The following is a 25,697-nucleotide window of genomic DNA, read 5'->3' as shown; positions in this document are numbered from 1 at the left end:
TATCCGTTCGACGCAGACGATGAACCACTGACAGACGGCGGCGAGGCACGCAATACGAATTAGACATCTGACGGATGGAATCAACGACGCTAATTCGAATTCAGAGACGCACCAGGAAACCATGAAGATGATGATGATGCTCAACAGCTTCTTCAGCAGGATCTGTAAGGACTTCCGGCAGAAGGAGCTGATCCCGTTGAAATTAATATTCTTCGTTCAAGCTTCCAGTAAGTGGAGCTCGGAAAAACCGTTTTCTATAATCATCAAGCAACAGTGAAATCGTTTATTACATTTAAAGTATAATTAAATATAATTAAATGGAATTGAATTAAATTAAATTATAGTGTTTTCTGATGTGATTGGGTTTTTCAGCACTTTACGTTCTGTACCCGTACTTGACGATACATGAGGTGGGAATAAACGTGGAGGAGACTGCGATAATGAGTGCCGTCACTCCTGTCGTGGCCATGGTGATGCCACCGCTTGCCGGCATGCTAGCTGATCGGATAGGAAACTTTAGAGTGAGTTGACTAATTTTTTAACTTGATCTTTTTACATTTAAATTTAATTTAATTTTTTTTTTTTTTTCTTTTTTTAATATTTGTAAGCGAAATATTTTGATAGTTTGTCTTTACTGTGACATTGCCTTTTCTAAATTACAGATATATCACGTGCATTTGTATAGGTACATAAAGAGTTTACTGTAAAAGCATTGTTATTCGATAATTTTACAAAATTGAAAATTCAGAACGACAATGCATTTAATATTCAAAATTAAGAACTTTTAATACTTGATTGGCAGGTTAATATTAATGTATAACTTTTCTTAAGAATCGCTCGACAGGTTTAATACATTTTTCAGATCTTACTGGCGATATTTTCCGCCTTCGGTGGCTTGGCTGCTTTATTGTTATTGCTGGTACCAATCGGCAGAATGACAGTGGAGTTCCCGGAGAGGATCGTCATGGACCTCGGCTGCGAAGGTAGAAACGGTTCGCTACTGCACACAATGAGCCGAACCTATCCGTGCGAGATGCAATTAGAACCAGAGATCGCTATAAAAGTAGAAAGTTGTGGGTAAGCAAAAGGTCCGCAATTACATATCATTAGTTTTGTTCTGTAGAACAGAATAACGCTGAATTTATCGCGTTGCGTAATTTTGTTTATATAATAGAAAAAGAAAATCTTTTTCTTTTTCTTTTTCTACGTTGAATGCAGGTGTATTTTTTTCTTTTTTCCTTTCTATTATTATTTCATATTTATAAATCTTAATATTTTCCGACATTAAATGTTTTAAATAGACGTTACTCCAACATTTTAGAAATATTAGCAAATTCATTCCACGATCTGTCATTAATTTAAACTACGTATCGTGGAAATAATTTTTATCACGAGTAATCTCGTGTGCTAACGCTTTGTCACCCAGCCAGGCACACGTATGAACGTCGGTTTCCTGTTTGCTTTGAAATATTTTGTAATAACCCGCTCTGTTCAAACAACAAATAAAAAAATTCCGTCAAGCGCTGCCAGTGATATTATAAGCTCTAATAGCGTTTTAACGATAGGAGAGTAAATTTACGACATGACATTTTAATCGCTTTCTTCAACGTCATACATTCGCAATCAGTATGTTCAACGAAACGTTTTTTCTTTTTTCTTCTTCTTCTTCTTTTCCTTTCTGTACAGATTCGTACCGCGTGAAACGGACAACGAGACGGATCGCAATCTGATTCTGAGATCGGGGCTTTATATGGTCCAGGATCTGAATTTTCAGAGTGGCGTTAACACCTCGTACAAATATATCGTTGAGCAGAGCGACGTGTCCACGGTACGTTGTGCATCGAAGATACGTTGAGATACCGCCTGTCACTGACTTACGGATACCTGATATAATATCGAGTAACGGATAAGCGGTGAGGTTGTGGGGGAATAAGATTGGACGTACAAAGAGTGTCAATGCAAGCAACATTATGCTTAGCACCTCGAGTCTTGAATATCAATAGATAAAAGATCCGTTAAGGAAAGGCCTAAGTGGGGACCCTTGTACTATTAATAACGATAATAATTATTATCAATAATTAGCTTTAATTATAAATTGGACCACATAGGCCTGTCGTAACAGATATCTAGTTGTAGAGATAAATCTTAAATTAATAATAATAATCTTATGATTTTTGCATGGTAATACTAGAAATTGATAATAACGTTCCTGCGTTTAATCATTGCAGAGCGCTAACCAGTTGGAAGATCTAAAGGAACATCGGCGATTAAGAAATAATGAGTTTTTAAAACTGTCATCCGCCAAATTTCCAAGCGCATTACTTTTTCCCGACGGATCAGCTGTTCTCATTTTCGTGTACGTCGGGACAGGTTCAGGAGCCCCGACGATTTTAGCCGAAACGCCATGCACATTTGATAGTTTAACGAGGCCGAAGGTAGAAGACTAACAAATATACTTTATAACGTAATAATATCCGTATGTATCCGGAAATGTCGGAAAACTCGCACCAAGTCTGAAAGTTGTTTTTTTTTTCTTTTTTGTCGTAATTAAATTTCTAAGGCGAGTCAGGTATTATATTGCTTCTGAAAATGAGGATGAGCGAGCAGAGACCAAATAAGTAATTTTTAAGGACGACAAGCGAATAAAAAATAATCGTTTGTACAAATCGAAAATTAAAGTTTGCAACCAGACGATGTGGTTTATGAGGAGCGGCAAGATTTCTGACGGAGAAGTTATCCTGGGCTGGTCAAGAGTTTCAGAGGCCCGTTTGCGACGATCCGGACTTTGCGAGCGATCAGATTGCGATAAATGTGCGGCTCTATGATCACGAGGCGAGTCCCGACGCACCCAGCCGAATCTTGAGCGCAAACAGTGCAAGAAAGTGCATAGTTACTCTACCTCGCAACGCGGTGTGCTCGAATATGAATATGGAAGTCGAGTACAACATAACTCTAACGTTCTGGCTTTATCTCGTCATTCGAGTATTCATAGGTGCGTGTTTCAACGTTCCAACTGCCTGTCGAGATAATTATGATAAAAATTGAGAAGAAACCGAATGCAACTGGCTTATCGAAACAAAAAGAAATTGCGCAAGAGATCGCAGAAGAAATAACAAAAAGACAGGAAATCGTACGAGATATAAAGTTTTCTTTGAAGCAAAAACAATTTGGCAAAATAGAAAATGTCGGTTCTGATATGGAAACAAGCACTGGGCAGAAGGATATTAGAGATAAAAGAGAAGCACGAGATAAAGCTATGTTACAGGTTATAATACAAAATTAAAATAGATAAATACATTATTCCTAAACTGAAAATAAATATTAATTAAATCAACGTAGATCCGTGAAGATCTTAGTACCATCTTCGAGACCGGTGTAAGGTGCATCTTCCCGTCGGCAATTATTCCTAAGAAGATTAAGTACGACGGACGTGCAACGTTGATAATTAATGGTGTCAAGTACAAAATCAATAAAAACTTGCATATCGTCGGCTGGGGCGAGGAAGCGATTACGATGGGCTCCGAATTCGAAAGGATGGTCGGCAAGCAATTGAAAAAGGGATTCATCGTAGCGCCACGCAAATCATTGTCCGGAATGTCGAGCTCCCAGGACGCGCTTCTTAAGTCGGACACTCGTATAACTTTCGTCGAAGCTGGAACAGACGGGCTGCCGGACGAGGGGACTGTCGAGATCACGCGAAAAATCGCGAATTATTGCAGGCGGCTAAGAAAGCGAGATCTATTGATAGTTATGCTGTCCCGAGATCTGGACGATCTTCTGTGCTGTCCGCGCGATACAATTACATTGAAAGATAAGTTAAGGGTTCTCAACAGGTTAAAGGCTGCTAATGCGACTCTCAAGGAGATCGATATCGTAAGAAATAAACTTTCTGCGATAAGAGGTAAGTAGTTTAGGTGTGAGAAAATGTCGTTAACTGCTTCTGTAAAGCTTCACATGGATAGCGTCGTTTCTTTGGAAATTTTTATATAAAGTGAACTTAGCAAATAAGTAAATTAATGCGATATAAAATTAATATTGTCGCCCTTGATTGATTAAATAAATAGTATACGAAATAAATTTAAATTAAATAAAAAGTATTTTCTTTTAATAATAAAAAAAAAAAATTTTTAGGTGGTGACTTGGCACGTCTGGCATATTCAGCCAGAGTCATTACTTTCTTCACATCTAACGTGTCAGCAGAACCGCCAGTGATATTAGCCGGCGATCCATGCGCTTACGATCCGAAGGACCAAAGTGCCTTAGAGATTTTAACGAAATACAGACTTATCGACAAAGTATCGCAGAGCATACGTGAGCTGGTGAAAGAATCTAGCCCCCGAAAAATAGCGGCGGACGCTCAATTAGACGAAAAGGATGGGTATAAATTCGTACGGCGATACGTGATCGCGTGCAACGCCGATGCCATAGAATGCATGGCGGCGAGAGCAATTAAACTGGGACTGTCCCCGTTGAAATTAAGCATTACATCCGGCGGTACCGTCGAGGAATTCGCGCAGGAGTATGCGAAGATCGCGTCGCTAATGATCCTAGCAGTTGAGAACAAAATTACCAAGTTGCAGATGTACGAGCAGATGAAGGAGAGCCCGATATGCCCTTTGACCGACCGGGAGGTATGGGAGATGTTTCCCACAAAGGACAAATGGGGCCTGGGACTGTGCCTTCTGCTGGGCGGCCGACCGGCCGTTCGTCTGAACGAGCGTCCCGGGAAGGGTGGGCCCAATCAGGAGCTCGCCCTTTACTTCTCCTTATATTGGTGCATGCGAACGAAGCAATATCCAATTTTGCGAGGATACACCGTCTGGTTCCTCGGCGGTAGCTCTTACGGGAGAGACGGCAATACCAACGCAGCTGGCGCATTCGGATACAAGAGCCTCGCCACTGACGTTTACCCGGAATACGAAAATGCGAGGAACGTGCATAAAGCTGCCTTTCTGAAATTGCGTCGGTTCGCCGAAGACAAACGGGACGAGACGGAGATCGCGGTGAGAATTCCCGTTGTTGCTAACCACTTAATTTTTTACTAACCGTGGGGCATATTTGTTTGCAGAAAGCTCGACAGGCGGCGAAAGACGCGGAAGAAATAGCGAAGGAACACGCCGCCGTTCTGCCCGAGCATGTTTTAGAGAGGAACAACACGAATTTGTTTTTCTCGAGTGTCAATAACGGCGACGACCTATTGCAGCTGAGGAGCGAAAATTATTACGCGCTTGTGAACGTCGGGGATCTTCACGTTATACGAATCGTGCGCTTTCAGTGCAACTGCATCACGGCACCTGTCACGGAGACGAAGATAGGATATACGCCGATAGAGACTGACCTGTCAATCGCACGTTATCGGCAACGGTAGTCCTGGTGTTACAATATTGTTGTCGGATCGAAGAGTCGTTGATTATTTACGACTCTGTTGTGTCCCGGATTTTGTGATGGATTTCACTCACTTCGCGCTAAATTTATATGCAACCTGCACGAATTGATTTTTTTTTTTTGCTTCAATACGCGTTACACGAAAGTTTTTTCTATACTTTAAATAATTATTTAAGCTCAAATAAAGCAAATTCAACTTTTATTTTTAAGAAACTTCTCGCAGTGAAGTGTTTAACAAAAAATATATATCAGTCTCCGAAAAAAAAGAGAAAAAAAACTATTGCGAGATATAGACTCTTGATCCCTAAACTTATCAAACGTAAATTTATGTTATAATATATTTCATCATTCCATATACAATTGCCACTATTGATAACTTAATGATACTTATGCCCTCTTGCGCAACGCACTTAACGTCATTAATTATGCAATCGTACCACTTTGTTAAATATTTAACTACTAATATAAATTTTAATACTATCAAATTTTTGTTTAAAATATTTAAAACAAAAAAAAAAGAAGAAAAAAAATCGTAAAATTTATTTTATAAATCAAAATTCATCGCCGAACTGAAAATGAATCCTATTGCATGATCGGCTCATCGGACGAACGAAATGAAAGTCCCGAGAAGCTCATTCCGCCTTTCCTTGACATAATAGAGATCTTGTAGCTTGGCGTGTCCCTTGGGCTCGGTACCAATCCCGTTCAACAAAGCCTTGGGAATGGACTCGCCTACCTCAACGACATATCCGCGGTACAACGCAGTTCTGAGTGCGTTCTCTCTTACATTTCTTCGCCACTAAGTCGAAAATGCCCCTTGAGAATACCACTTAGAGAATGCGTGCGCGAACTTTCTTTAATATTGCCTAGCTTGGTCTGATCCAACTCGTCCGACGCGAAGAAAATTATAAGTTATAAAACGATACATTTCTGTCTGTCGATTTCAATTTGTAAGACATTCGAACAGGTCTTTTTTTTACACATAAAACAACCCAAGTAAAATTATTAAAAAAATTGCACGACAAAAAATATACATTTAAGACGCAAACAGTTCTACAGTCTTATCTTCGTTCCTGACATCGCATTTTTGATGTGAGGTACTCTATAAATTTACTTCGACATTAGAATTCTTCATAACAGTTCGTTGGATCTTCCTCACAACACGTATTGCATAATGAAACGTTTTGCGTTATTCTGTATTTTTCTGCTATTTGTGCAGTATTCAGTGCAAGTTCCTCAATATGGTACGTAACCCAATTATTAATTCTCTTTCTAAATAACAATTTTTCTTTCGTATTTCTCTGTTAATTACGTTTTTATATTGTTAATTTTTATTTTAATGTAAGTTTAAAAGAGAGAAAAAAAATATCTTTTAAAATTTGACTTAAAAATTATTATAGAGAACTGCCTTAGTGAAGTACTTCCCGCAGTGGATCAGCAAAGATGTATAAAAGTCACGTGTACATCACAAAATAAATATAAAATTGAAGAGTGAGTTTAATAAATTATATAAAATATATTACTTTTACGTTATTATTATAAATGTTATTAATTACTTATAATTCACTTCAGATGTAACTGCGCAAAGAATGCAGGGCAACACCTTGGAGAGATTCATTCTGAGTATCCTGTTTGTTGTCCGCGGTGTAGCAAAATTTAAAGTTGAAGTTAAAAATTTTACAATATTATATTAAAAATATAATATGTCAATTAATGCATGAATATTAAATAAAGTCCTTGATAAAGTCACATGTGCAAGTGCATCGCACTTTTCTTCTAACAAAAATAAAGAGTATACACAAACGTCGATTAACAAGCAAATTATTTCCAAATTAATAAGAAAAAAAAAGTGGTATCGCTAAAACAACCGTTTAAATTTAAAGTATAAATATCTCATATAGATCGATAACTACTGATAGGCCTAAGTAAGCATTTACTGTTTTAAACTAACACGTGCACGTAAATATTCAGTATCTACTAAAACTGTTTAAATGTGATCAAACGTTAAAAGATCAACTCTTTCTTATTATCGAACTTTTTTTAGAAAGATCAAAGTTCAAAGATATTTAATGTAAGAATATATACTGTTTTCACATCTCGGTGCTGCGATCGTCTCATTTAACGTAATCCAGCAAGATGAAACACTTCGCATTATTGTGTATACTTTTCATCTTGGTTCATTTCAGTACACAGACTCCAAAATATGGTACGTAATATTTATATTGTATCTAATCTTATGCATTTCAAATGTGATCTATAAATTGATTATGTAAATAGTAAATTAATATTTTTCTCTATACAATTTTTATGGTAATTAGAAAGCAAGTTTGTATCTGCGAAATTGTCCGAAATTATGTATATACATTTTTTTATTTCGACAGAAAATTGTCCTGAAAATGTGACAAAGCCGTATATATGTGACTGTTGCAAAGTGACGTGCTCGTTAGGTGCTAAAGGAGATCTAAATGCAATAGGAGTGGCGTAAGTTAAACAAATTAAAAAAAAAAAAAATCTAAACAGATCAAATGTTAATTTTCTATAAATTTTAGTTGTCCCGCAGTTATGTGTGCTCCAGGATCAATATACTACGAAGATGAAAGTAAACAATATCCAGACTGTTGTGGAAATTGCACAAAAATTAACTAAAATACTTTAAAAAAAAGAATATATATGTATATAGAACATATGGCATAAATTAGAAAAAGGCCAACGATGTCATACGATTTACTGTGTTATAAAATTTGTAATCTTTAAAAAAGAAAAAAAATTTATCTAATTATAAAACAAAACAGAATCTACAAATCCAGGAATTTTTAAAGTATAATTTTCTTATACCGACTAATATTAATGTTAACTATGAATGTTAGATATGTGTAAACATTTGCTGTCATCAATTAATATGTAGATATGTGATATTTTAAAATCCACTAAGACTATGTCTATCATACTTTTAAAAAATTTGCATGCCTTATCTAATCTTTTTAAACAGATTAAAAGTCGAAGACATATATTAAGAATATACGCATACACGTACAACGTATGCGATGCAATTAAATGTGACGAAAATAGTAAGAAATCAGAGTAAAAGTTTGCGTAAAAGTATTATATTCTCTTTACACATCGCAGATTTGTCAAAATGCAAAACTTTATGAAGAATGGTTCTCCGGAGTATAATGGTCGGCGAAATCTTGATTAAGCATGAAGCGGAGTATATTTCACATAGTATAGAGGCAACCAACCGAGAGAAGCCATCGCTGTACATTTGCATGTCTCTGCAGAGAAGCCGCGGCTAAATATGCACCGCTCGTTACTTAACCAACCACCAAGCAGCGTCGGTAAAGCTCTGCTTTTGCAGCTATAGATCCACCGCGAAATTCTGCCATTCTTACACGCACTACAAGCCGTTTTGCGCGATTTCGCTCGCTAAAGTAACTTAATTTAGCACAGTTTGATTAATTATCGCTTGACGTTCGTCGTGCGCGTGAAACAACGGAGCATTTATTTAAAATTGATTTTTACTTGAATTTATGTTTCAATGTTTATGTTTTAATAAATTCTAAAAATTAATCTATAAAGATTTGACAAGCTTGAAGCTTTCAACATTTTACGTGGAAATTTTTTATACAAAATCGATGTATTGTGCATCATAATCTTGTCTTTGATGTTGCATTACGCAACTAAAGTTTTATTAAAAAAAAAAAGAAAAAAAAAATCTCTATATGCTTTTTCCGGTTAAATCTACAATGCAAATCGAATGGCGGATAAAAATGCTCGCGAACTGAGCTTGAAGAGACGACATATGCTGTATAGGTACATTTTTTCACCCCAGAGATCTCCAACTAAAATACATGAAATATAAGAGGAACGGCAAATTTCCATATAAATCTCAGCATTGTTCTTTTGCGCCGGAAGAACTGACAGACTGTGGAATAAGCGTTAGCAATGATATATCGTCCTAAAACAGATTAAACTAGTTGGCCTGATACCGGGTTATGATGTTATCTAAAGAATACGCGATGTGAGATTTTTCTTCATTAAGGTTGCAATATCAGTATGCTAAACAAACGATTAAACAAAATTTATTCTACTTGAATAAAAAGCTGCTTCCGCAAACATTTGTTTGTAAAAGCAGCTGCCTTCCACGTAAGATTCTTAAAAACGTGTTGTTATATAAAAAAAAAAAATAAAAAAATAAAAAAAAATCGTTTACAATAAAACATTTTACGTGAAAGTATAGTAATCTTAATTTATTCAGAATTGAACGCGGTTAGGGATGTAATTAAATTATGTTTATAATCTGTAATGAAGGCGCAGTAGTAGACAGCTTCTGCCCTATTAGTTGACTGATCAGGGAATAATTGGATTGGCAGACGGCAGTAATTCAGATCAATGCCAATGCGACCGTCATATAATCCAGTGACTCATGAAATGCGCGAAATGCCCGTAGAAAATAATAAAACCGCCGGAAGTTTGGGAATGAAATCGCATGTGCGCGAATAGACTTTGCCTACGTTTTGTCGAACGAACGATGCCTCGACGACGTTCGACGTCGATAATCTAAACACTAGCAGTGTAGCGCACGAGCGCGAGTAATAATTCCTATGAAAGTGCTCTCGGGAGATATGAAGAAACTGGGGGAGGAGGGAGAGGGGAGATGTAAATTGCACGGATGGAAAGTATCTTACGCAGTTCCGCAAATATGCGGCGCTAGGTGGATCTAATTGCAAGCCGCATTTTATCCCCAGCTGGAAAAATCTCCAGAGACACGCGACAAAGGTAGTATCCCCCTCGCAATATACGCAAGTATTCACCGCGGCGTTTCGTACATAGCGGGACGGCTTGAGAAATGATGTAAGAGATTATCAACCCTGAATTAATGGCCGCGAAGGACACACTAGCATGAGGAAATCTCCTGTTTATGAAAAAGTGAATCATTAATTCACAGCACGCTGGGGTACTGTAAGCAACTGCATACAAACGGAAAAATAGAAACAATATATTAAATTGCCTTTGAACATTACTGAAATTAAAATTCGCAATATACCGCAGTGAAATTAAATTTTAGAAAAAAAGAAAAATAAATGTTATTTTTCATTTATTAAACTTTCTATTTCTATTCAATTCAATCATTATCAATTTGGGCTCTCGGACTTTTATTGACAACTGCGAGGTCGACTGTTCTAAGTTAAGCGGAATCCGAATCGCACGAGCTTAGGTCAGCGATTTGAACTGCTCCGGATTGCCTAAATTCTTGGGAAAACAAACTGGACCCTATTTTCATCCCTCACGTGTCGATTCCAAGAGACGAGTAAACGCCGCTTGAATCAATAATTTATTTAATATGTCATTTATAAAAGTATTTTTAATTTAAATTTTTCCACTTCCGTCCTATTAAATTTAAAATATTTTGCTGTATAAAAGTATCGATTTTTAGTTTATGCTGAAGATACGAAGCAGCTGTATTCCCTGAAGATTTTCATATGTTCCATTTCATTTTTCGTACGTGAATTTAACATCGTATTTCTTTTTACCTAACCTTTCTACCCTACTTCCTTTTTCCTCTCTTTTGTTTTCTTTTTCTCTATCCCCTTATTGAATTATGCACCGAATTCCGACCTGTGTTGACTCACCTTCGTTATAATATCTTGTTGTATCTCCGGTGGCACTTGATTTCCTTAGGGCCACGAATTTGAGAATTTCACAAGAATCATATTATACCCCTTCGATTCACATCGCAGCTTTAAATTTGCTCAACAAATATTGCTGTAGTAAAAAAAATAACCGAACACTCACGTAAGAGTCGGTAAAAATAAATTTAGGACACAAATCTTTCTTAATTATTATAATAAATACGGATTCAGTTTGGATTATTAAATCTGAGCGTCGGCTAGGAATGTAAAGAACATTTTCTCTTTACGTTCTCTTATAACAAACGTCAAGTCATCTGATTCAATTCGGTATGTTTCAGAAGGATGGCATATTTTTTTTTTTTTTTAATATTTGTACGAGCATCGAGTTTCAAATTTTATATTTGATAATCGAACGATCTATCAGTTTCATATAGCATATCTCGCGTTTTAAAGGCTCGCATGTAGGCGAATGGTATAGTAAATATCCCGATAGTCTATCGCTGCGCGCTATTCAATATTGACACACCGTAGTAAAACAATGAAAATATGTTGCCTGGCCGCAGTGTCGAGGAGGAGCGTAAATATCGAGTAAATTAGCATTAATCTATTGGCGTTTGCATCGGTGCTATTCGACTGCCGGCTGTTAACAGTTTGAAAATCACGGCAGCCGAGTGTCGCGTGTAGCCGCGTGTTTGTCGTCCGCTCGAAAGCTCTCTCTGACAGGCACGCGAGTCATTTTTGAAGCTGGCCTCTGAACCAGACCGATTCGATCGCACACTCCGGCACTTTTTGCCCGCGCGCGCGGGGAATGGTACCTGCCGAACCGGTAACGCAAATGTTTCAAAATATGTACGAACATGAATTTAATGAGAAAAGCGCAAAAACATGGTGGACCCTGGTGTTTATCTTAGCCGTAATTATGAAGCGTTTAATCATTAAAAGTTGAAGGCGCTCGTAAACGATGTCTGTGAAGTTCGGTCTTCATTTTGCGAAATATCAAAAAGAAAAAAAATAGAGTTTTGATAACGTCCGCAAGTCTTTTGGACAGCTAAAACTCCATCGAATTTGACTTCAGCGCGAAACGTATTAATTTATCGTTAGAACTTTTTGAGAGGCCACCAGAATTCTAAAAAAATTTTTTACTTTTATAAACTTGGAAAATAGGAGGCCAACTTTACAGGCGTTTTGTAACACTCATTGATTATTCTACTTTGACAAGCATTTCTGCTAATATCGTTCCGCCAAAATAACTTTGTCGAAGTTTCAGTAATACAAATTAAAAGGAAAAAAAAAAAAAAAAAATTAGTCACCGCTCTGGACAAAACAAAAAAATTTTAATCAAAGTTACTCTTCTCCGTTCAAAGCGAGATGTTTAGTTTATGTAACATCTTAGAGCTCAAACTAAGTAAAAGTAACAAAGGCGCAAGGCGTAAAAGTAGTTATTGGCGACAAAAAACTCGTAAAGTAAGAAACAGTCTCAACAATTCCGTAACCCACATAACGGTAATAAGCTCGTCTTTCCCCGGGAATCTCATAATTCCCTGAAACGTCGTGATTCGACGGCGGATACAGCCATAAAGCGCCCGAAAATTCGAATTCCGGCGACGAAACCTGCGGGCTAAAACATGATTGACATCCCGCCCGAGTTGGGAAGGTAGATCGCGCATAGACGGGGCGCAACGCGAATGACATAAACTGTCAAACGTGACGGCAGCGGCGAACAGATTGGCCTTAGCGCGCGGTACGTGATCAGCGTAGGTAGCGTCTTCCGATTTCTCCGTGGCCGCAGAACGGGAAAGAGACATTCTGGAAAGGAGAATAACGTTTAATGCGCCGCGCGGGGCGCGCGCGGAGGACGGAGGCACTGAGAGAAAGATGGAAAGATCGCAAGAGAGATCGGACGTGACGCCATTTCCATTCCCTAAAATTTATGAGCCAAGTTTTGCTAGCACGTGGTCCCGCTAATTACACGAGAAACGCGGCAGGCGGGTATGGGAATAACGATCGCGCGGCCACTGCCTAAAGTACGAAGACGCGGGAAAGATGCAGTAGGCGCAATGCACGTACGAACCGAATTGCTGATTAATGAGGCTTGAATACAAATAAATTGTGCACTCTTTTGTTATAATTGTAAAGATGGCAGCGAGCCATCCGCGGCTATTTGAACTTTAGTTATTTTTATTTTAAAGAACGTCGACATCTCGTTCAAAAAAAAAACGGAAAAAAAAGAAAGAAAAAAATCGGATCGAGGAACGACTAGTACAAAAAATATCTATGCATAGCATTCGAAGTGATATCCATAATCTATTTCGGTCAATCATCCGCATTTTTATCTGTCACCAGCATTCATAAACTAATTGTCAACGCCGGACGGTTTTAACGCATGATGGCCATGTCCAGCGAGGTCGTGGCCCGCGCGTAAAATCGAATTTCAAAAGATTCGTGGAGGAGTCGCGGGACTCGCGGGCGCGCGAATGGTCCTTATCTATCGATCAATCTGATTGACAATCGTTTTGCCCGAAGGGTACATGAACATTTTCGATTATCGTGACTCAATACCGACCAGCCGAATTCCCTGTTGATCTGATTGACGCATCTGCGTGCCGGCGGAGCGTAAACGCCGGTTCCCTCCCCTCCTGCCGTGCACCATCTCGTAATGGAATCTCGCGAAGCGCTCGGGGAAATTCGTGGGTACCTCCTAGATAGGCGCCTCCTTTGAGATCTCGTTTAGCGAGCTGATATTGAAACGGGTAAACGGCGCTTCCACGATAAAGAGAGGAGAGCTGCGTGCGGGGATTACTGCCGTTTTGTTTATTCGCGCACAAGTTACGGGAATACGTGCTCCCAGAACGCGCGGGGCGAAACGAGCGGAAAAAGGCGAGGTGGAGAAAAGCCGCGTACGAGATAGAAACTGAAAGGACCAGAGACGGGGAATGCAGGCTCGTCATCGTGGGACGTATTCTCTTCCGGGTCTCAATTTGTATAAGTATCGCGGCGGTTATTCCGAAGCCGACGGCACCGAGACACGTGCCGTTCGCACGCAAGAGCGAGAGGCTTGGCGCAAACTACGATCGCACGACGCAACGATATATATGTTTTGTCGCCGGCGGGAGAACGTGTCTGCTATATGAATTGTGCACCCGGCGCGCACATTCTCGCCTCAACATCGCGATTGTACGCTAATAAGTTTCTGTGGGAATACCGCGACAAGGCGACAGATACTTTATTCCATTTCACCGTCGACCCGGCACAGGGTTACAGCCGAGACCTGCAAGGGTGACGGAGAAATAATTCCCCGGGAGGTCGTGTAACACGATCGAGCGAGAGAATAGGTCTCGATTGTCCTCTGGGCTACGCGGATAACTGGCAGGCGGATGTCAAGTCGGTGAATATTTGATGCTCTCGCATTTCCCTGCACGTATAGATGTACAAAAGGTAAAAACTATCTGCATATTCAACAAAGACGCGAAAAGCCTTCGCACCTTCCCCTCGAAAGCGAGACGCTTGTCCCGCATTTGAAAACAAATACGTAGGCGAAGATGCACAGAAATTATACGAAGGATCGGAATTTAATAAAATATGAATAAAAAAAAAAGAAAAGCTCGTTCGTGTGTCGATTTTATTTTTTCCTTAATACATTTTGTATGCAATATATAAAATTTTCACGTTTATCAATCGTCGCATCAATTTTTCAATTATATTAACTATTACTAGCTGTTTTCGTTTTACCGCAACTATTTCTCATATTAAAAATTGATATTTCGCATCTCCTTGAGACAGTACAAAAAAAAAAAAATTACGTCTAACGTTACGTCTGTCTTCGATTTATAAATTTCCCATAAGACATAAGTCGTTAATCAAACAATGAAAGGAAGAATAATCTTTCTTTCCGGGTTTGCACGGTACGCACATATATGTGCATCATATATGATCGGAAGAACTCAAGGAGTTGCGTTGGAAAAACACGATTGAAACTTTCGCTCGTGTGGTCACGATCAGAATTCTCCAAACTCGTAATACTGCCGCGAGTTTGCCGGATCATTACCGAGCTTATAGCGCAAGGACATTCTTGGTTTTTCAAGCGAACGGAGCCCGGAGGGCTATCCGGACGCGAGGCCATCCTCACTCACCACGCTAACAGCTTGCAGTCTGAATAGGAAACTTTTACCGTAGGAAATCCTACGATCGACTTTCGGCGAGCGCCTATTTTTTTGGAACGGCACGGTGACGGCGGGTAGATGGAATTGACGTGCTTCATAAAGTTTTTATGGGCTATTCGGGGGAAGTTGCTTCTCGCATGCTGTTTACGTGTACGTGGCTTTTTACGAAAATTGTTTTTGGCAAGAGACCCCACGCGTTTGAAATGTAAACGTTGTAAATATATTTTCTAACGTCCGCGTTTGTCGATCCGCACGATATTTTAACAATATTTTTTAACAATACGTTGGAGAACTGCGTGCCGTTAATCGAAGAACATTCGTAAAACTTTGCGAGCCTGTTTCTCGAAAATCTCGCAACCCCTCTCTCTCTCTCTTTTTTTTTTTTCTGCAGTTGTAATTTAATGTGAAGGTAATAATTTACATGCATTTGTATAATTATTAGACGCGAATGCGTGCCACCGCGTATTATTATTAAATCAATCATGTGCAATGTTATTGTCACGCGCATCGAAATAAATGTGCGAGGATATTTCGTTATTCGTAATTTGTCCAACGATTCATCTGAAATTTCATTAATACGCGACGCGGGCACATGTATATGTACGCGTATATACATAGCCGGGCCGTGGAAAAGTGGACGCGACAAGTGTTTTTAAAGCGAATAAATGAAATCATAAAATGATAATTCAGAAATATTATGGAACAACGGCCGATTTAACGAATTCCATTTGTTTAAGTCGACAGTAAGAGCGAACTCGGAGTTATCTTTAGCTTCGAGCGGTAGCGAGATACATCCAGATGCAGAATTGATATACGCGGAGTACATATCTACGGCTCTCGTTGTCACTCTATATGTGTTCGCTACAGACTTCTTTACAGAAAAGAGGACGGAGACCAGGGCCAATAGGGTTGCCACAGAGTCGCCTTATCAGCGGTTTATGTGGTACGATGTGGCGTGGACCTCGAGGCTATTTCTATGTGAACAATCCTTGTGTGAACATATATGTGGTATCCACTATCGTATCGTGTACATAGATAGGCATGTAATCTCTCCAACCATTTAATTCTCGACATACATACAGCTATATCGTCGAATAAATCAATGGCCCGATAAAGTGTAAATCGGGCAGCGTGCGCTTTTTCAAGTTCAATAGTAAAATACGCCGAATGCGGCATTATTTATTTAACTTTAAAATTCACAAATTTAATTTTCCGTTTGTATTGCAACACGGCCGGAGTGGGTAATTTCGATTAACGCAGCTATCATTATTCTGCAATCTGCGCCTGCATATTTACAAATTCTCTCAGTTTCTTTCTTTTTTTTTCTTTTTTACTTTTAAATGACATTTAAACAAAATCGATAAAAAGACATGCAAAGCTGCGAAAAGTATAATATTCCATTGATCGTCGTTACACATCCTTAATTTATTATTAATTATTTATTTTTTTAATCGCAAACTGCACGCTAGGTAAGCACTTAACGCCAGGCAATGGTTTACCCTCTCGTTCACCGTATCGCCGATACAAACGGATCTCCATAATTTCCGAGTCATCACGGCGTCACAACGTCACCACAGCCGTGTGTTCAATTTGTCTGGCAATGGTCAGACGCACATGGGACACAATACCGCCGGTTCTCCACCGATTTCGTCCTACGTCCATTTCATCGTATTACCATTTCCAATGTTCCGTGCTATTGCTCCCGCGGTTGATATTATCTTTGCTTAACAGGGGGTGCCAGCGTTATTTCAAACCCTCCCCCCTTTTCCTCAATTGGATCTTGTCGACCGAGTCGCGTGTCGTTCCTGCCACTGTATTTTCGCACAAAGGGTTAAATGCCGATGAATACGTTCTCGCTCGTCGCTTCGGCTATCAGGGGTCATCGGTCGAGGCCCGATATACCTCGCCGATGCATCGAACGGGCAGTATATTATTAACGGCTCGAATGGTTCCGCAACGACAACCTCGGGAGGATTGGCCCTCGGATGAGAAAGCAATCGAATCGCTGGCAGCGTCCGCCAGCATTGCGATGCTTTCCTGCATCGGAGGGAAGTAGGCCGTAAATTTCGCGACCTTATTCAAGACGGAGAGGTGAAACGACGCGACCGGTAGTCGGGACACGAAATGGCAGAGCGATTCTTTCACGAGACGCTGACTTCCTTAACTCCTCCGTACCGTGAGACATATCGGCGAGCGGCGATGTGAAAAGAAACACGGAAATGGCGGATCAGTCCGCTTGCAGAAAAGCGATTTATTGCAAACGTGATACGTTAAAGATTCGAATTTCTGTAATTAGGCCGTTGCTTTCCTCCCTCTCTTTTTTTTTTTTTTTTTATCTAGTTCAGATTTAACGTAAAATAAAATAGAAGTTACTGTAATTAATTGCTGCTAAATAATGGGTGATTAGGTTGATATTTTAACGTTGTGTATACGTTTATTATATTACTTTTCGTACTAATATTATTTTAATAAAAAAAAAATTGTATTACATATGCGCGATTGGCTTTTTTCTTTTTTTTTCCGAAGGTTGTGGAGTCTAGCTAAATTATTGCCACGCAAAATATAAATGCACAGAGTAGGTTCAATTAAATCGAAATTATTTTCGACAACACGCGCCGCGGGAGCAGAAGTGAGGAGGATTTAATCGCACGAGTATCTTAATCGGCGCATTCGGCGAGCAGACAAATAGTGGCCACAGGCTATTGGCTGGCGGGCTTGCGGCAAAGCTCCGATATAACTCAAGCCACCTGATAGTTTCATTACTACAGTAAATTTGCCGGCCATGGTGAGCCCTTATACGTTCTGCATCGTGTATGTGCGAGTATGTGTTAAACGGTCAGAAGGCGAGAGGCATGTAGAGAGCGAGAAAAAAAAGAGCGGTAGAAACAGATGGGAAGAAAAGTGGTAAAGGATAGTTTGCCCTGTAGGACGAGTCGCACTAGTGGTAGTCGAGATGTATCAGGATCGGCTACGATCAGTAGAAAGTTTGGTCGAGAGAACCGTTCCATTTGTTTTAGCAAAAGAAAAATGCAGGCGTTCCGCAGCCAACGACGTGCTTCGAAAGGTGTCCATTAGATGAAAATCTTATGTAAACTTACGATACTTTTCGTCACGGCGACTATTATAGACTATCACGAACATGCTTAGAATTAATTGCGACAATTAAAGTCATTGATAAAATAGAAACGTACTGTTACTTTAACTCGCATTTCGCACTGCGAGTATTTTCGAAAGGCGGCAAGAGCGCACGACCGCATCGCGAATTACGACGATGTGCCTTTCAAAAAAAAAAAAAAGAAAAAAATGTAGAAAGTGTTAATTCGCAGAGGAGCCAGCGTGCGTTTGACGTGCCCTTTTAAAACGCTCTTGCGTAAGGCCACTCATTCTCCAATTTATATTCCGGGATCTCCGATGCTCGCCTCTCGCACGCACTTCTCGCCCCGCGATGTAACCGCGATATATAGATATAATGCTCGTTAGACAGTTCGTTTGATGTGGCTCGGCCCGCGCAGTCGGCTTCTCCGCCGGGCCACTCCACGTTCCTGGAAAATGCTGGGAAACTTTACCCGCTCGAGACCCGGCGTTAGAAGCCGGTACGCGAAAAAAAGCGCAGACGCTTTTAACGCGCCTATCCGTCCGGATATGGCGCGGATAGACCGCGCGCGGAAAGTTTATGAAAATACGAATGCCCCGGGTTTATTTCTATTAGAGAGCCCCTCTTTCATGCGGGGGACCTCGCGCGCAGGGGGTTTCTCTGCAGGTTTCCTTTGCGAGCGGCGCGGCGAGGGGGCGCACTTTTTCCATCAGAAAATATTCCACCTTTTGATGTTCGAAGCCACTTCGCCCCAACGAATGACATTACGGAAATGGGAGGGTAATACGCCGCATACCGACCGGCGTTTCAAACCGTCCTCGTTCACCACCTTCGGGGCCCACGTACCTACCCGGAGAGCACCTCTATGTAGTCGGTGTAGCTGGTGCACCCATCTCTTCGAAAACTCGCACGAACGACTGTTGACGCTCGCTAGCAAATACACCCTTCGCAACGCGACGTTCTAAATTTTACCGTTTTCCCGCCCAACCTCCGTAGCCAATTAAATAACGATATATATATATATATATATTTTTTTTTTCCCCAGCCAGCTTCCACGAGAATATCTCAAATGTCGGACCGAAATACCCATTTCTATATCCCATCCTTCGATAATACTACCGTAATATATTCTCTTTTGACCGATTTAATATTATTTGCTCTTTATAGTCCGAAACTTTTAATATAACGTATCACGCACACTTTATAGATTATTATAATATCATTACGCTCTCCTTTAGAACATTAAACATCACGCTTTTTATTTTTTTACTCGACATTTTTTCGATAAATAATTTTTCCAGGCGACCTAAGCGCCACGTGCGCTCTTGGATTTATTGATTGCCTCGTGAGAAAAGTTGAACCTGCCGCATAACGTACCCCATTAAAATCGTCGTGCTGCTGTATTTCATAAAGATTTTAATGAAAGCACGTAATAAACGCCTATAAAATGCCCTCACCGACGCGCGACACCAGGCAAGATTTATTTTATGACTCCACTTTTCGACAATGGCGCTAAATTCATTATCACGAATACTTGATATCAGCGTACAGCTGCGATCAACCGCTAGATTTATTAACAATATTTTGTGTAACACGAGATTGATGGAAACTGACTCTACAATTAATTGATCCACCACGCTCGCACACGGCGACTGTTACATTGTTCCTGGAAATATTATATATCATTCTGTTAATATGCAAATACAATATTAATTTATTAATACTGCCGTTCTTAATACGGTTCAATATAAAATGAAACAATATTGCGAATTAAATTAACGATCGCTTGTTCGTTTATTGTATCTTATCAGAACGCGGTACGGTGATCCTGCAATATTTTAAACCGGTCAAAATCTCGTGCGAGTAAATCCAGACAAGTTGTAATGTAAATCTCGCCTATCAGGTATCTTGATATTAATCGAAACTAACTATATAGCTTAATCAAAGTTCAGATAAACTTATATGGCAACTGCGACGTTGTGCGTAGGTAATCCTGTCCAAAGTTACACAACCCCGACACGAGAAGTACAAGTTAGAATCATCTTTGCAGCCGAGTAAGACGAGATAAAACGAAGTAGGATGCAAGACAATTACAAAGCACGAATTTAAAAGAGAGAGAAAAAAAGGAAAAAAAAATAGAACTGAAATGAGAACTATAGTTACGTTTTAAATTTATAATTATAAAACGTATAACAGCGATTTTAATATTAAATATATTTCATTTTACACACACGCGTGAAATTATATAAAACGTTAAACGATTATCTACATCTGTTTGAATAAATCAATGTGCGATTTCTTTTTTTTTTTTTATTTTAATATCGTGTAAACGTGTGACAAAGCTGTGAATCTAACAATGACTTACAAATAATTCGTCACGTTTTGCGAGGTTTTTTACAACGCAACGTTTAAGCCTTTCTTAGCACTTTCTCCGTTTCATTGTCAGCGAGCGTACTATATACGCGACCGACTGATGTAACGAGCTCATCAGTTTCTGCAGACGCTCAGGCTGCTCTACAGCTGTTACAGAGAATAGTCGAAATGAAAGGAATCCCGTGTCGTCTACGAGAAGACATTCAGCCTTCTTAATGGCATCCGCGCAAACGGTGTTCTTTTAGCCGAGCGATGCACCGGTCTGTGCGGCATTAAAAAAAATTTTACAACTTCGCGACATGCGCCATGTCGTTCATAAATATACATGAAATACTGTAATATTTATCATCGCGCATTGATCCGAGGGAAGAAAAAAAAATAAGAATTTGGCGTGTGCTTATCTCTTTTTCCGTTTTCATTGTTCGTTCTACCAATCAAATTTCCACGCGACCGCTCGTCTTCGAGAAATAAAGCAACGTTAATTCAGTGATGGGACACGTTAATGAACTGAGCAATTTTAATTTAAGCAAATATTGTCCTAAATTATGCCATATTTGTCGCGACTGTTATCGAATAACACACCACTTGCACGAACTCCATGGAGGTAACTGTTAAAATATTCATATGCACGAGAACATTATGCATGTATTATTTATAATACCGTGTTCTGTTTCTGTTTCTATTAGACGTGTGTCATATTGTGTAATATGTAGAATGTCATTACACACGTGACATGTAAAATATAACAGTCACCACTAAGCATTATATATACATTAACGCGTAGTCGTTACAACCCAACGAGAAAAACGAAGTAAGAATAATCTGCTTGCAAATTAATTAGTAAAGTATAATAAAATTAAATATTTATGTATTAAATTATTCGTATATGAAATAAGAATTTATTAATTCTGTAAATAACACGAATTTTATATCTCTACAGCAATATGTTAATTTTTAAGAATTTAATTAAATTAAATAATTTAAAAATATAAATAAATAAAATAAAATAAAATAAAATGGATTGTTATATTATTTTTATGTCGTAACGGAGAGTACATGGAAGCTCCATGTTCCATAATGGAACAGATATGTTTTTATTATAAACATCGTTGCTCGAGGTATTTGCGAAGGTGCAAGGACTTTTTTTTCTGTCGCCGTGACCTTGCATATACAACCGTGGAGGCTCTCTTTTATACTACTTCGTATCTTCCGTTCTTAACGCGCGGTACTACGCCTCCTCACCTACATACGAGTTTACTCACGTACTTCGGTAGTCCTATTACCCCGATTTCTTTGCTTTCCGACGCGATACATCATCGAAGTGGCTTTTTCACCCCGTCCACCCCATCCAACCTATCTTGGCACGTACGTGCTTCTTCTATACTGCCACTCGTCTCACCCTTGCCTATTATAAGCATTCCACCTTCATTCGCTTTCTTCAGGCCACACATTTTTGATCCCGCACAAACATACATCGTGTACGTACACTTGTAATGCGAGTCGAGAGCACGATATCAGTAAAAAGTATTGTAAATACTTATTGAATATTGATTGCAAGATTAATATTCGTATATTTGAAGAAGTGCAGAAAATTGTATAAATTATATTAATTTATTTTATGACGGAAATATGACGGAATCCAACTGGAAATCTAATAACGTGTTTTGTCGACATTTTAAACAAAATTTTTCTGCATTAAAACATTTTTCTTTTTTTTTTTCCTTATTTTTTTCTTTTTTTTTATTATACGTTTCTCAATCAGCATAAATCGTTTTAAATCCATGAGAAATTTTCACGCAGTATCTTGTGGGAAATTCCCCGCGGAGATTGTGGTTCAGTTTACAGATGGAGCGGGGAGTTGCGGCTATCTCTCTACGGAGTTGGACTACTATTACAGGAGCATCGTAGTTCAACGATATTAGTATGCATATTGGGTTTTTCTATTGGTTCGCCAATGGTCTCGTGACTTTTTGATGCAACGGATTACAACCGCAGCCTTTGGCCCAAGCACTGCATCGTTAATTTAATAATGCTCGACCTTTATTATAGTTTCAAAGCAAAACCGATTATAGATCCATCGCATCGGAGCTCATAAATTACAGCTATTGTGTAAGATTGCTTAAAATTTCGACAATTTGAAATAAATGCGCCTTGTGCATTTTCGCAGAAAATAGAACATTTATTAAATTTAAATGCACCCCGTAATAAAATTCTCTCCCGCTACAGTGAAATGACATTCAAATATCTATAAAGATTACAATCGATCGAATATTAACAGTATAAACTGTGACGAAAACCAAAATTAACGATTATCCTGATAGCTGGAAAATTGGCTCGTCTAACGAAAAGTTGCCGCGCGGCACATGAAAGGCTGGGAATGTTCGGCAGTAACCTTTGATCCGTGAACTATGCGGCTATGTCATACCGCTTCAGCGGTTACGCGGAAAGTAATTTAGTTAAACCATCCCATATGCGCAATAAAACGACTCTCTTGTGCATGTACAGTATGCGTCATATCACAAGGGTGTAAGGTTCTAAAATTCTATAAGCATCCAACGATGCGTAGGCAACAATTTCCACTGAACTACATACCCTCGCGTGGAATTTTAACATTTTAGCCTATTTACATAGATTATTAAAAGCAACCTAAATGTGGACCGAAGTAGACGATATGTCGATAAAATTGTATATCCTGTGCATGTAATAATCGAAATAAAAAGAAAAATTAATTAATTAATTAATTGAAAATAATTTAATACAAATTTGTTTATTTTTAAAACGATTTATTGGAAAATCACGGTATTGATTTACTGAGATTTACAGAGTTTTATTTATCTGATATTTCCTTTCAAACCAAACGGAACGAATGGAAAGGCATTGCACTTAGCTTGACGTTTAAAAAAGAAAAAAAAAAATTAGAAATAACATTTTGTCCCATATGCAGTTGACATGACTGTAAGTATTAAAGTTTCTTAAGTGCATAATTCATTGTGTGCAACATTGACAGGTCTCGAGTTTCCAATATGCGCGAAATTTATGCTCGCATTTGTTGGACACTTCGAGAGCACGCGTCGGAATTGAAGAATACTAAAGCCGCTATTACGGGATGAAGGGTGCCGTTATGTGACGCGCTGCGGAAAATTGGCCGTAGTCCCTTCCCTTTGCGCCCTTTCTTCGGCGTGTAAAAGTTTCTTTATGCAAATATCGCAGGTCACCTCAAGATTGACGACAACTTGTGCCGCTTCAGTGAAACTTCGCGCTGTTCTTGTTGAAGGGACAAAGGCGCACGATATCACGAAGGCAGGCATTTCACCGCCACGTGGAACTTGAGCTATTTGAGTTATTTATCCTAAAGATTGCAAAGTATGCTTAAGTACACAAGGCATTATGCACTAATCAATACGACGGGATAAAAAGAAATTTTTTAATATAAAAAATAATGTGCTTTTTGTTATAAATTTCAGCGAGAAAATTGTACGGAAAATAATTACAATAATATTATAAAATTTAAATTAAAAAAAAACCCCTGTGCATTTAAAAAAGTAATTTAATATTACTTTATATAATTGTACCAAGCTTTGACATCAATTTACTCAGAATATTTGTTTCTTTGTCGCGGGGAATTTCAATAAAGCGAGAAACATCGCTGCCATTTTACGAGTTTGCCTGCGTGTTTTCTCAAATTTCCTTTCGGCTGGACGGATATTACATATAAGCGAAATGCAGCTATCGCTTGCGTTTAAGTGCGCAATTGTAGTTTTTCGATTTCATTTACGGAGAAATGCCTCGGTGGATAAGGCGGACAATGGCAACAGTAGGTATGGCAATTTTAACCCCTGCCTCCCCCTCCCCCTTTCGCCGCGCCTCGTGCGAGCGTAAAGAAGTGTTAGCCCCGCAACCAATGTTGTTCACGGTCCAATACATCTTATCGACTTTACTTCGTATCCTATCTACGTGGGAAAACTCTCGGTTCTTTTCCTCCGCCGTGCCTTCCGTCCTTCTTTCGTCCGTCTTCCTGCCCACGGTTCTCCTCACCGTCCGTTCACCCTTTCCTCCCCCTCCCGCCCCATCTTCTTCTACCCCGAGATTATTTTTGTCTACGGCTTTAAATCTTTCCTTGGTACTTTCAAATAAAGTTTACGGTAGCACCGGAGTTGATTTATATCGCGAAAAAGGCAGAAACGCGCGGAAGAGAAGTACCCGCCGCGTTCGCGCGGCTATGTGCGGTCGCGGCATTCCGCGTCTCTGAATTGCAGCTGCAGTCCGCGGCCTAAAACTCCCCCGATGTCCGCGTATTCCACCGGGGGCACCGTTTTGCGCGATATTACCTCGCCGCGACAGCACATTTACACTCGTTTCTAGGTTGGGAATCCCTCTCCACCCCGGTGAAGTCACATCGTTCTCGGCTAGCACGACGCTCTCCTCGTGAGAGCCGCGCATTTATCCCGCTTAGATCGCGAGCACGTCGGGAAAACGATCGACAATTCACATTTGTCCCGCATTTAGTCTTTCCCGCCGCGCCACGTTTGACGAAGTGTGCAGCTGCCGGTTGCAGTGTAAATAAAATTTTTCTAAATTTTATTCTACGTTTGAGAAATGTACAGCGGAGGAGAAAGTTTCACAGCGACAAGTTTTCTTTCTCCGAAGAAATTTCGCTTTAAAATATCGCCACGAAAATAGTTTTGTAAACAAGAATTCTTTTTCTTTCTTTTTTTTCCTTTTTTTATTGTAATTAATTTTTCTTCGAAAAGTTTGGTAATTCATATCTAGCGATAAATCGCGCCCCGGTACGCCCGACTGATCTTGCCAGTTCAATTTGCCTGCGTTAAATGCGACTCTCTCGACCCGCAATTCCAAAGTGTACCGTGAATCTGGCCTCGCAAAGACCCGGCTGCAAAGTCTTATCGTAAGCTATACACTTCATGAAACAAGAGGGAAATACAACTAGTCTATCTATAAACTATTACGCGGCGACTGCACCCTCGTTACTGCCTCCGCGGTTTACAGATAAAGGAAGAACTTGATTTATCGATACTCCGTTTAATTCCTGTTTCC

General features: G+C 39.4%; 1 protein-coding gene and 1 pseudogene across 1 annotated transcript; both read left to right on the top strand.

Moving 5' to 3' along the window:
* Positions 1-3,045, top strand: LOC139107267 (uncharacterized; annotated as a pseudogene).
* LOC139106609 (glycerate kinase) lies at positions 3,044-7,188 on the top strand (the record flags this gene model as incomplete). The annotated part of the gene is made up of 6 exons (XM_070663843.1): positions 3,044-3,265; positions 3,340-3,901; positions 4,132-5,003; positions 5,069-6,629; positions 6,786-6,876; positions 6,958-7,188. Coding segments are annotated over 4 exons (1,956 nt in total), but the record flags the coding sequence as incomplete, so codon positions are not given.
* Positions 7,189-25,697: the final 18,509 nt, after the last annotated feature.

This window comes from Cardiocondyla obscurior, linkage group LG01 (assembly GCF_019399895.1).
Source record: "Cardiocondyla obscurior isolate alpha-2009 linkage group LG01, Cobs3.1, whole genome shotgun sequence".
Taxonomy (NCBI): Eukaryota; Metazoa; Arthropoda; class Insecta; order Hymenoptera; family Formicidae; genus Cardiocondyla; species Cardiocondyla obscurior.
The sequence above is the reverse complement of the archived record's forward strand: the minus strand, read 5'-3'. Positions and strand labels throughout refer to the sequence as shown.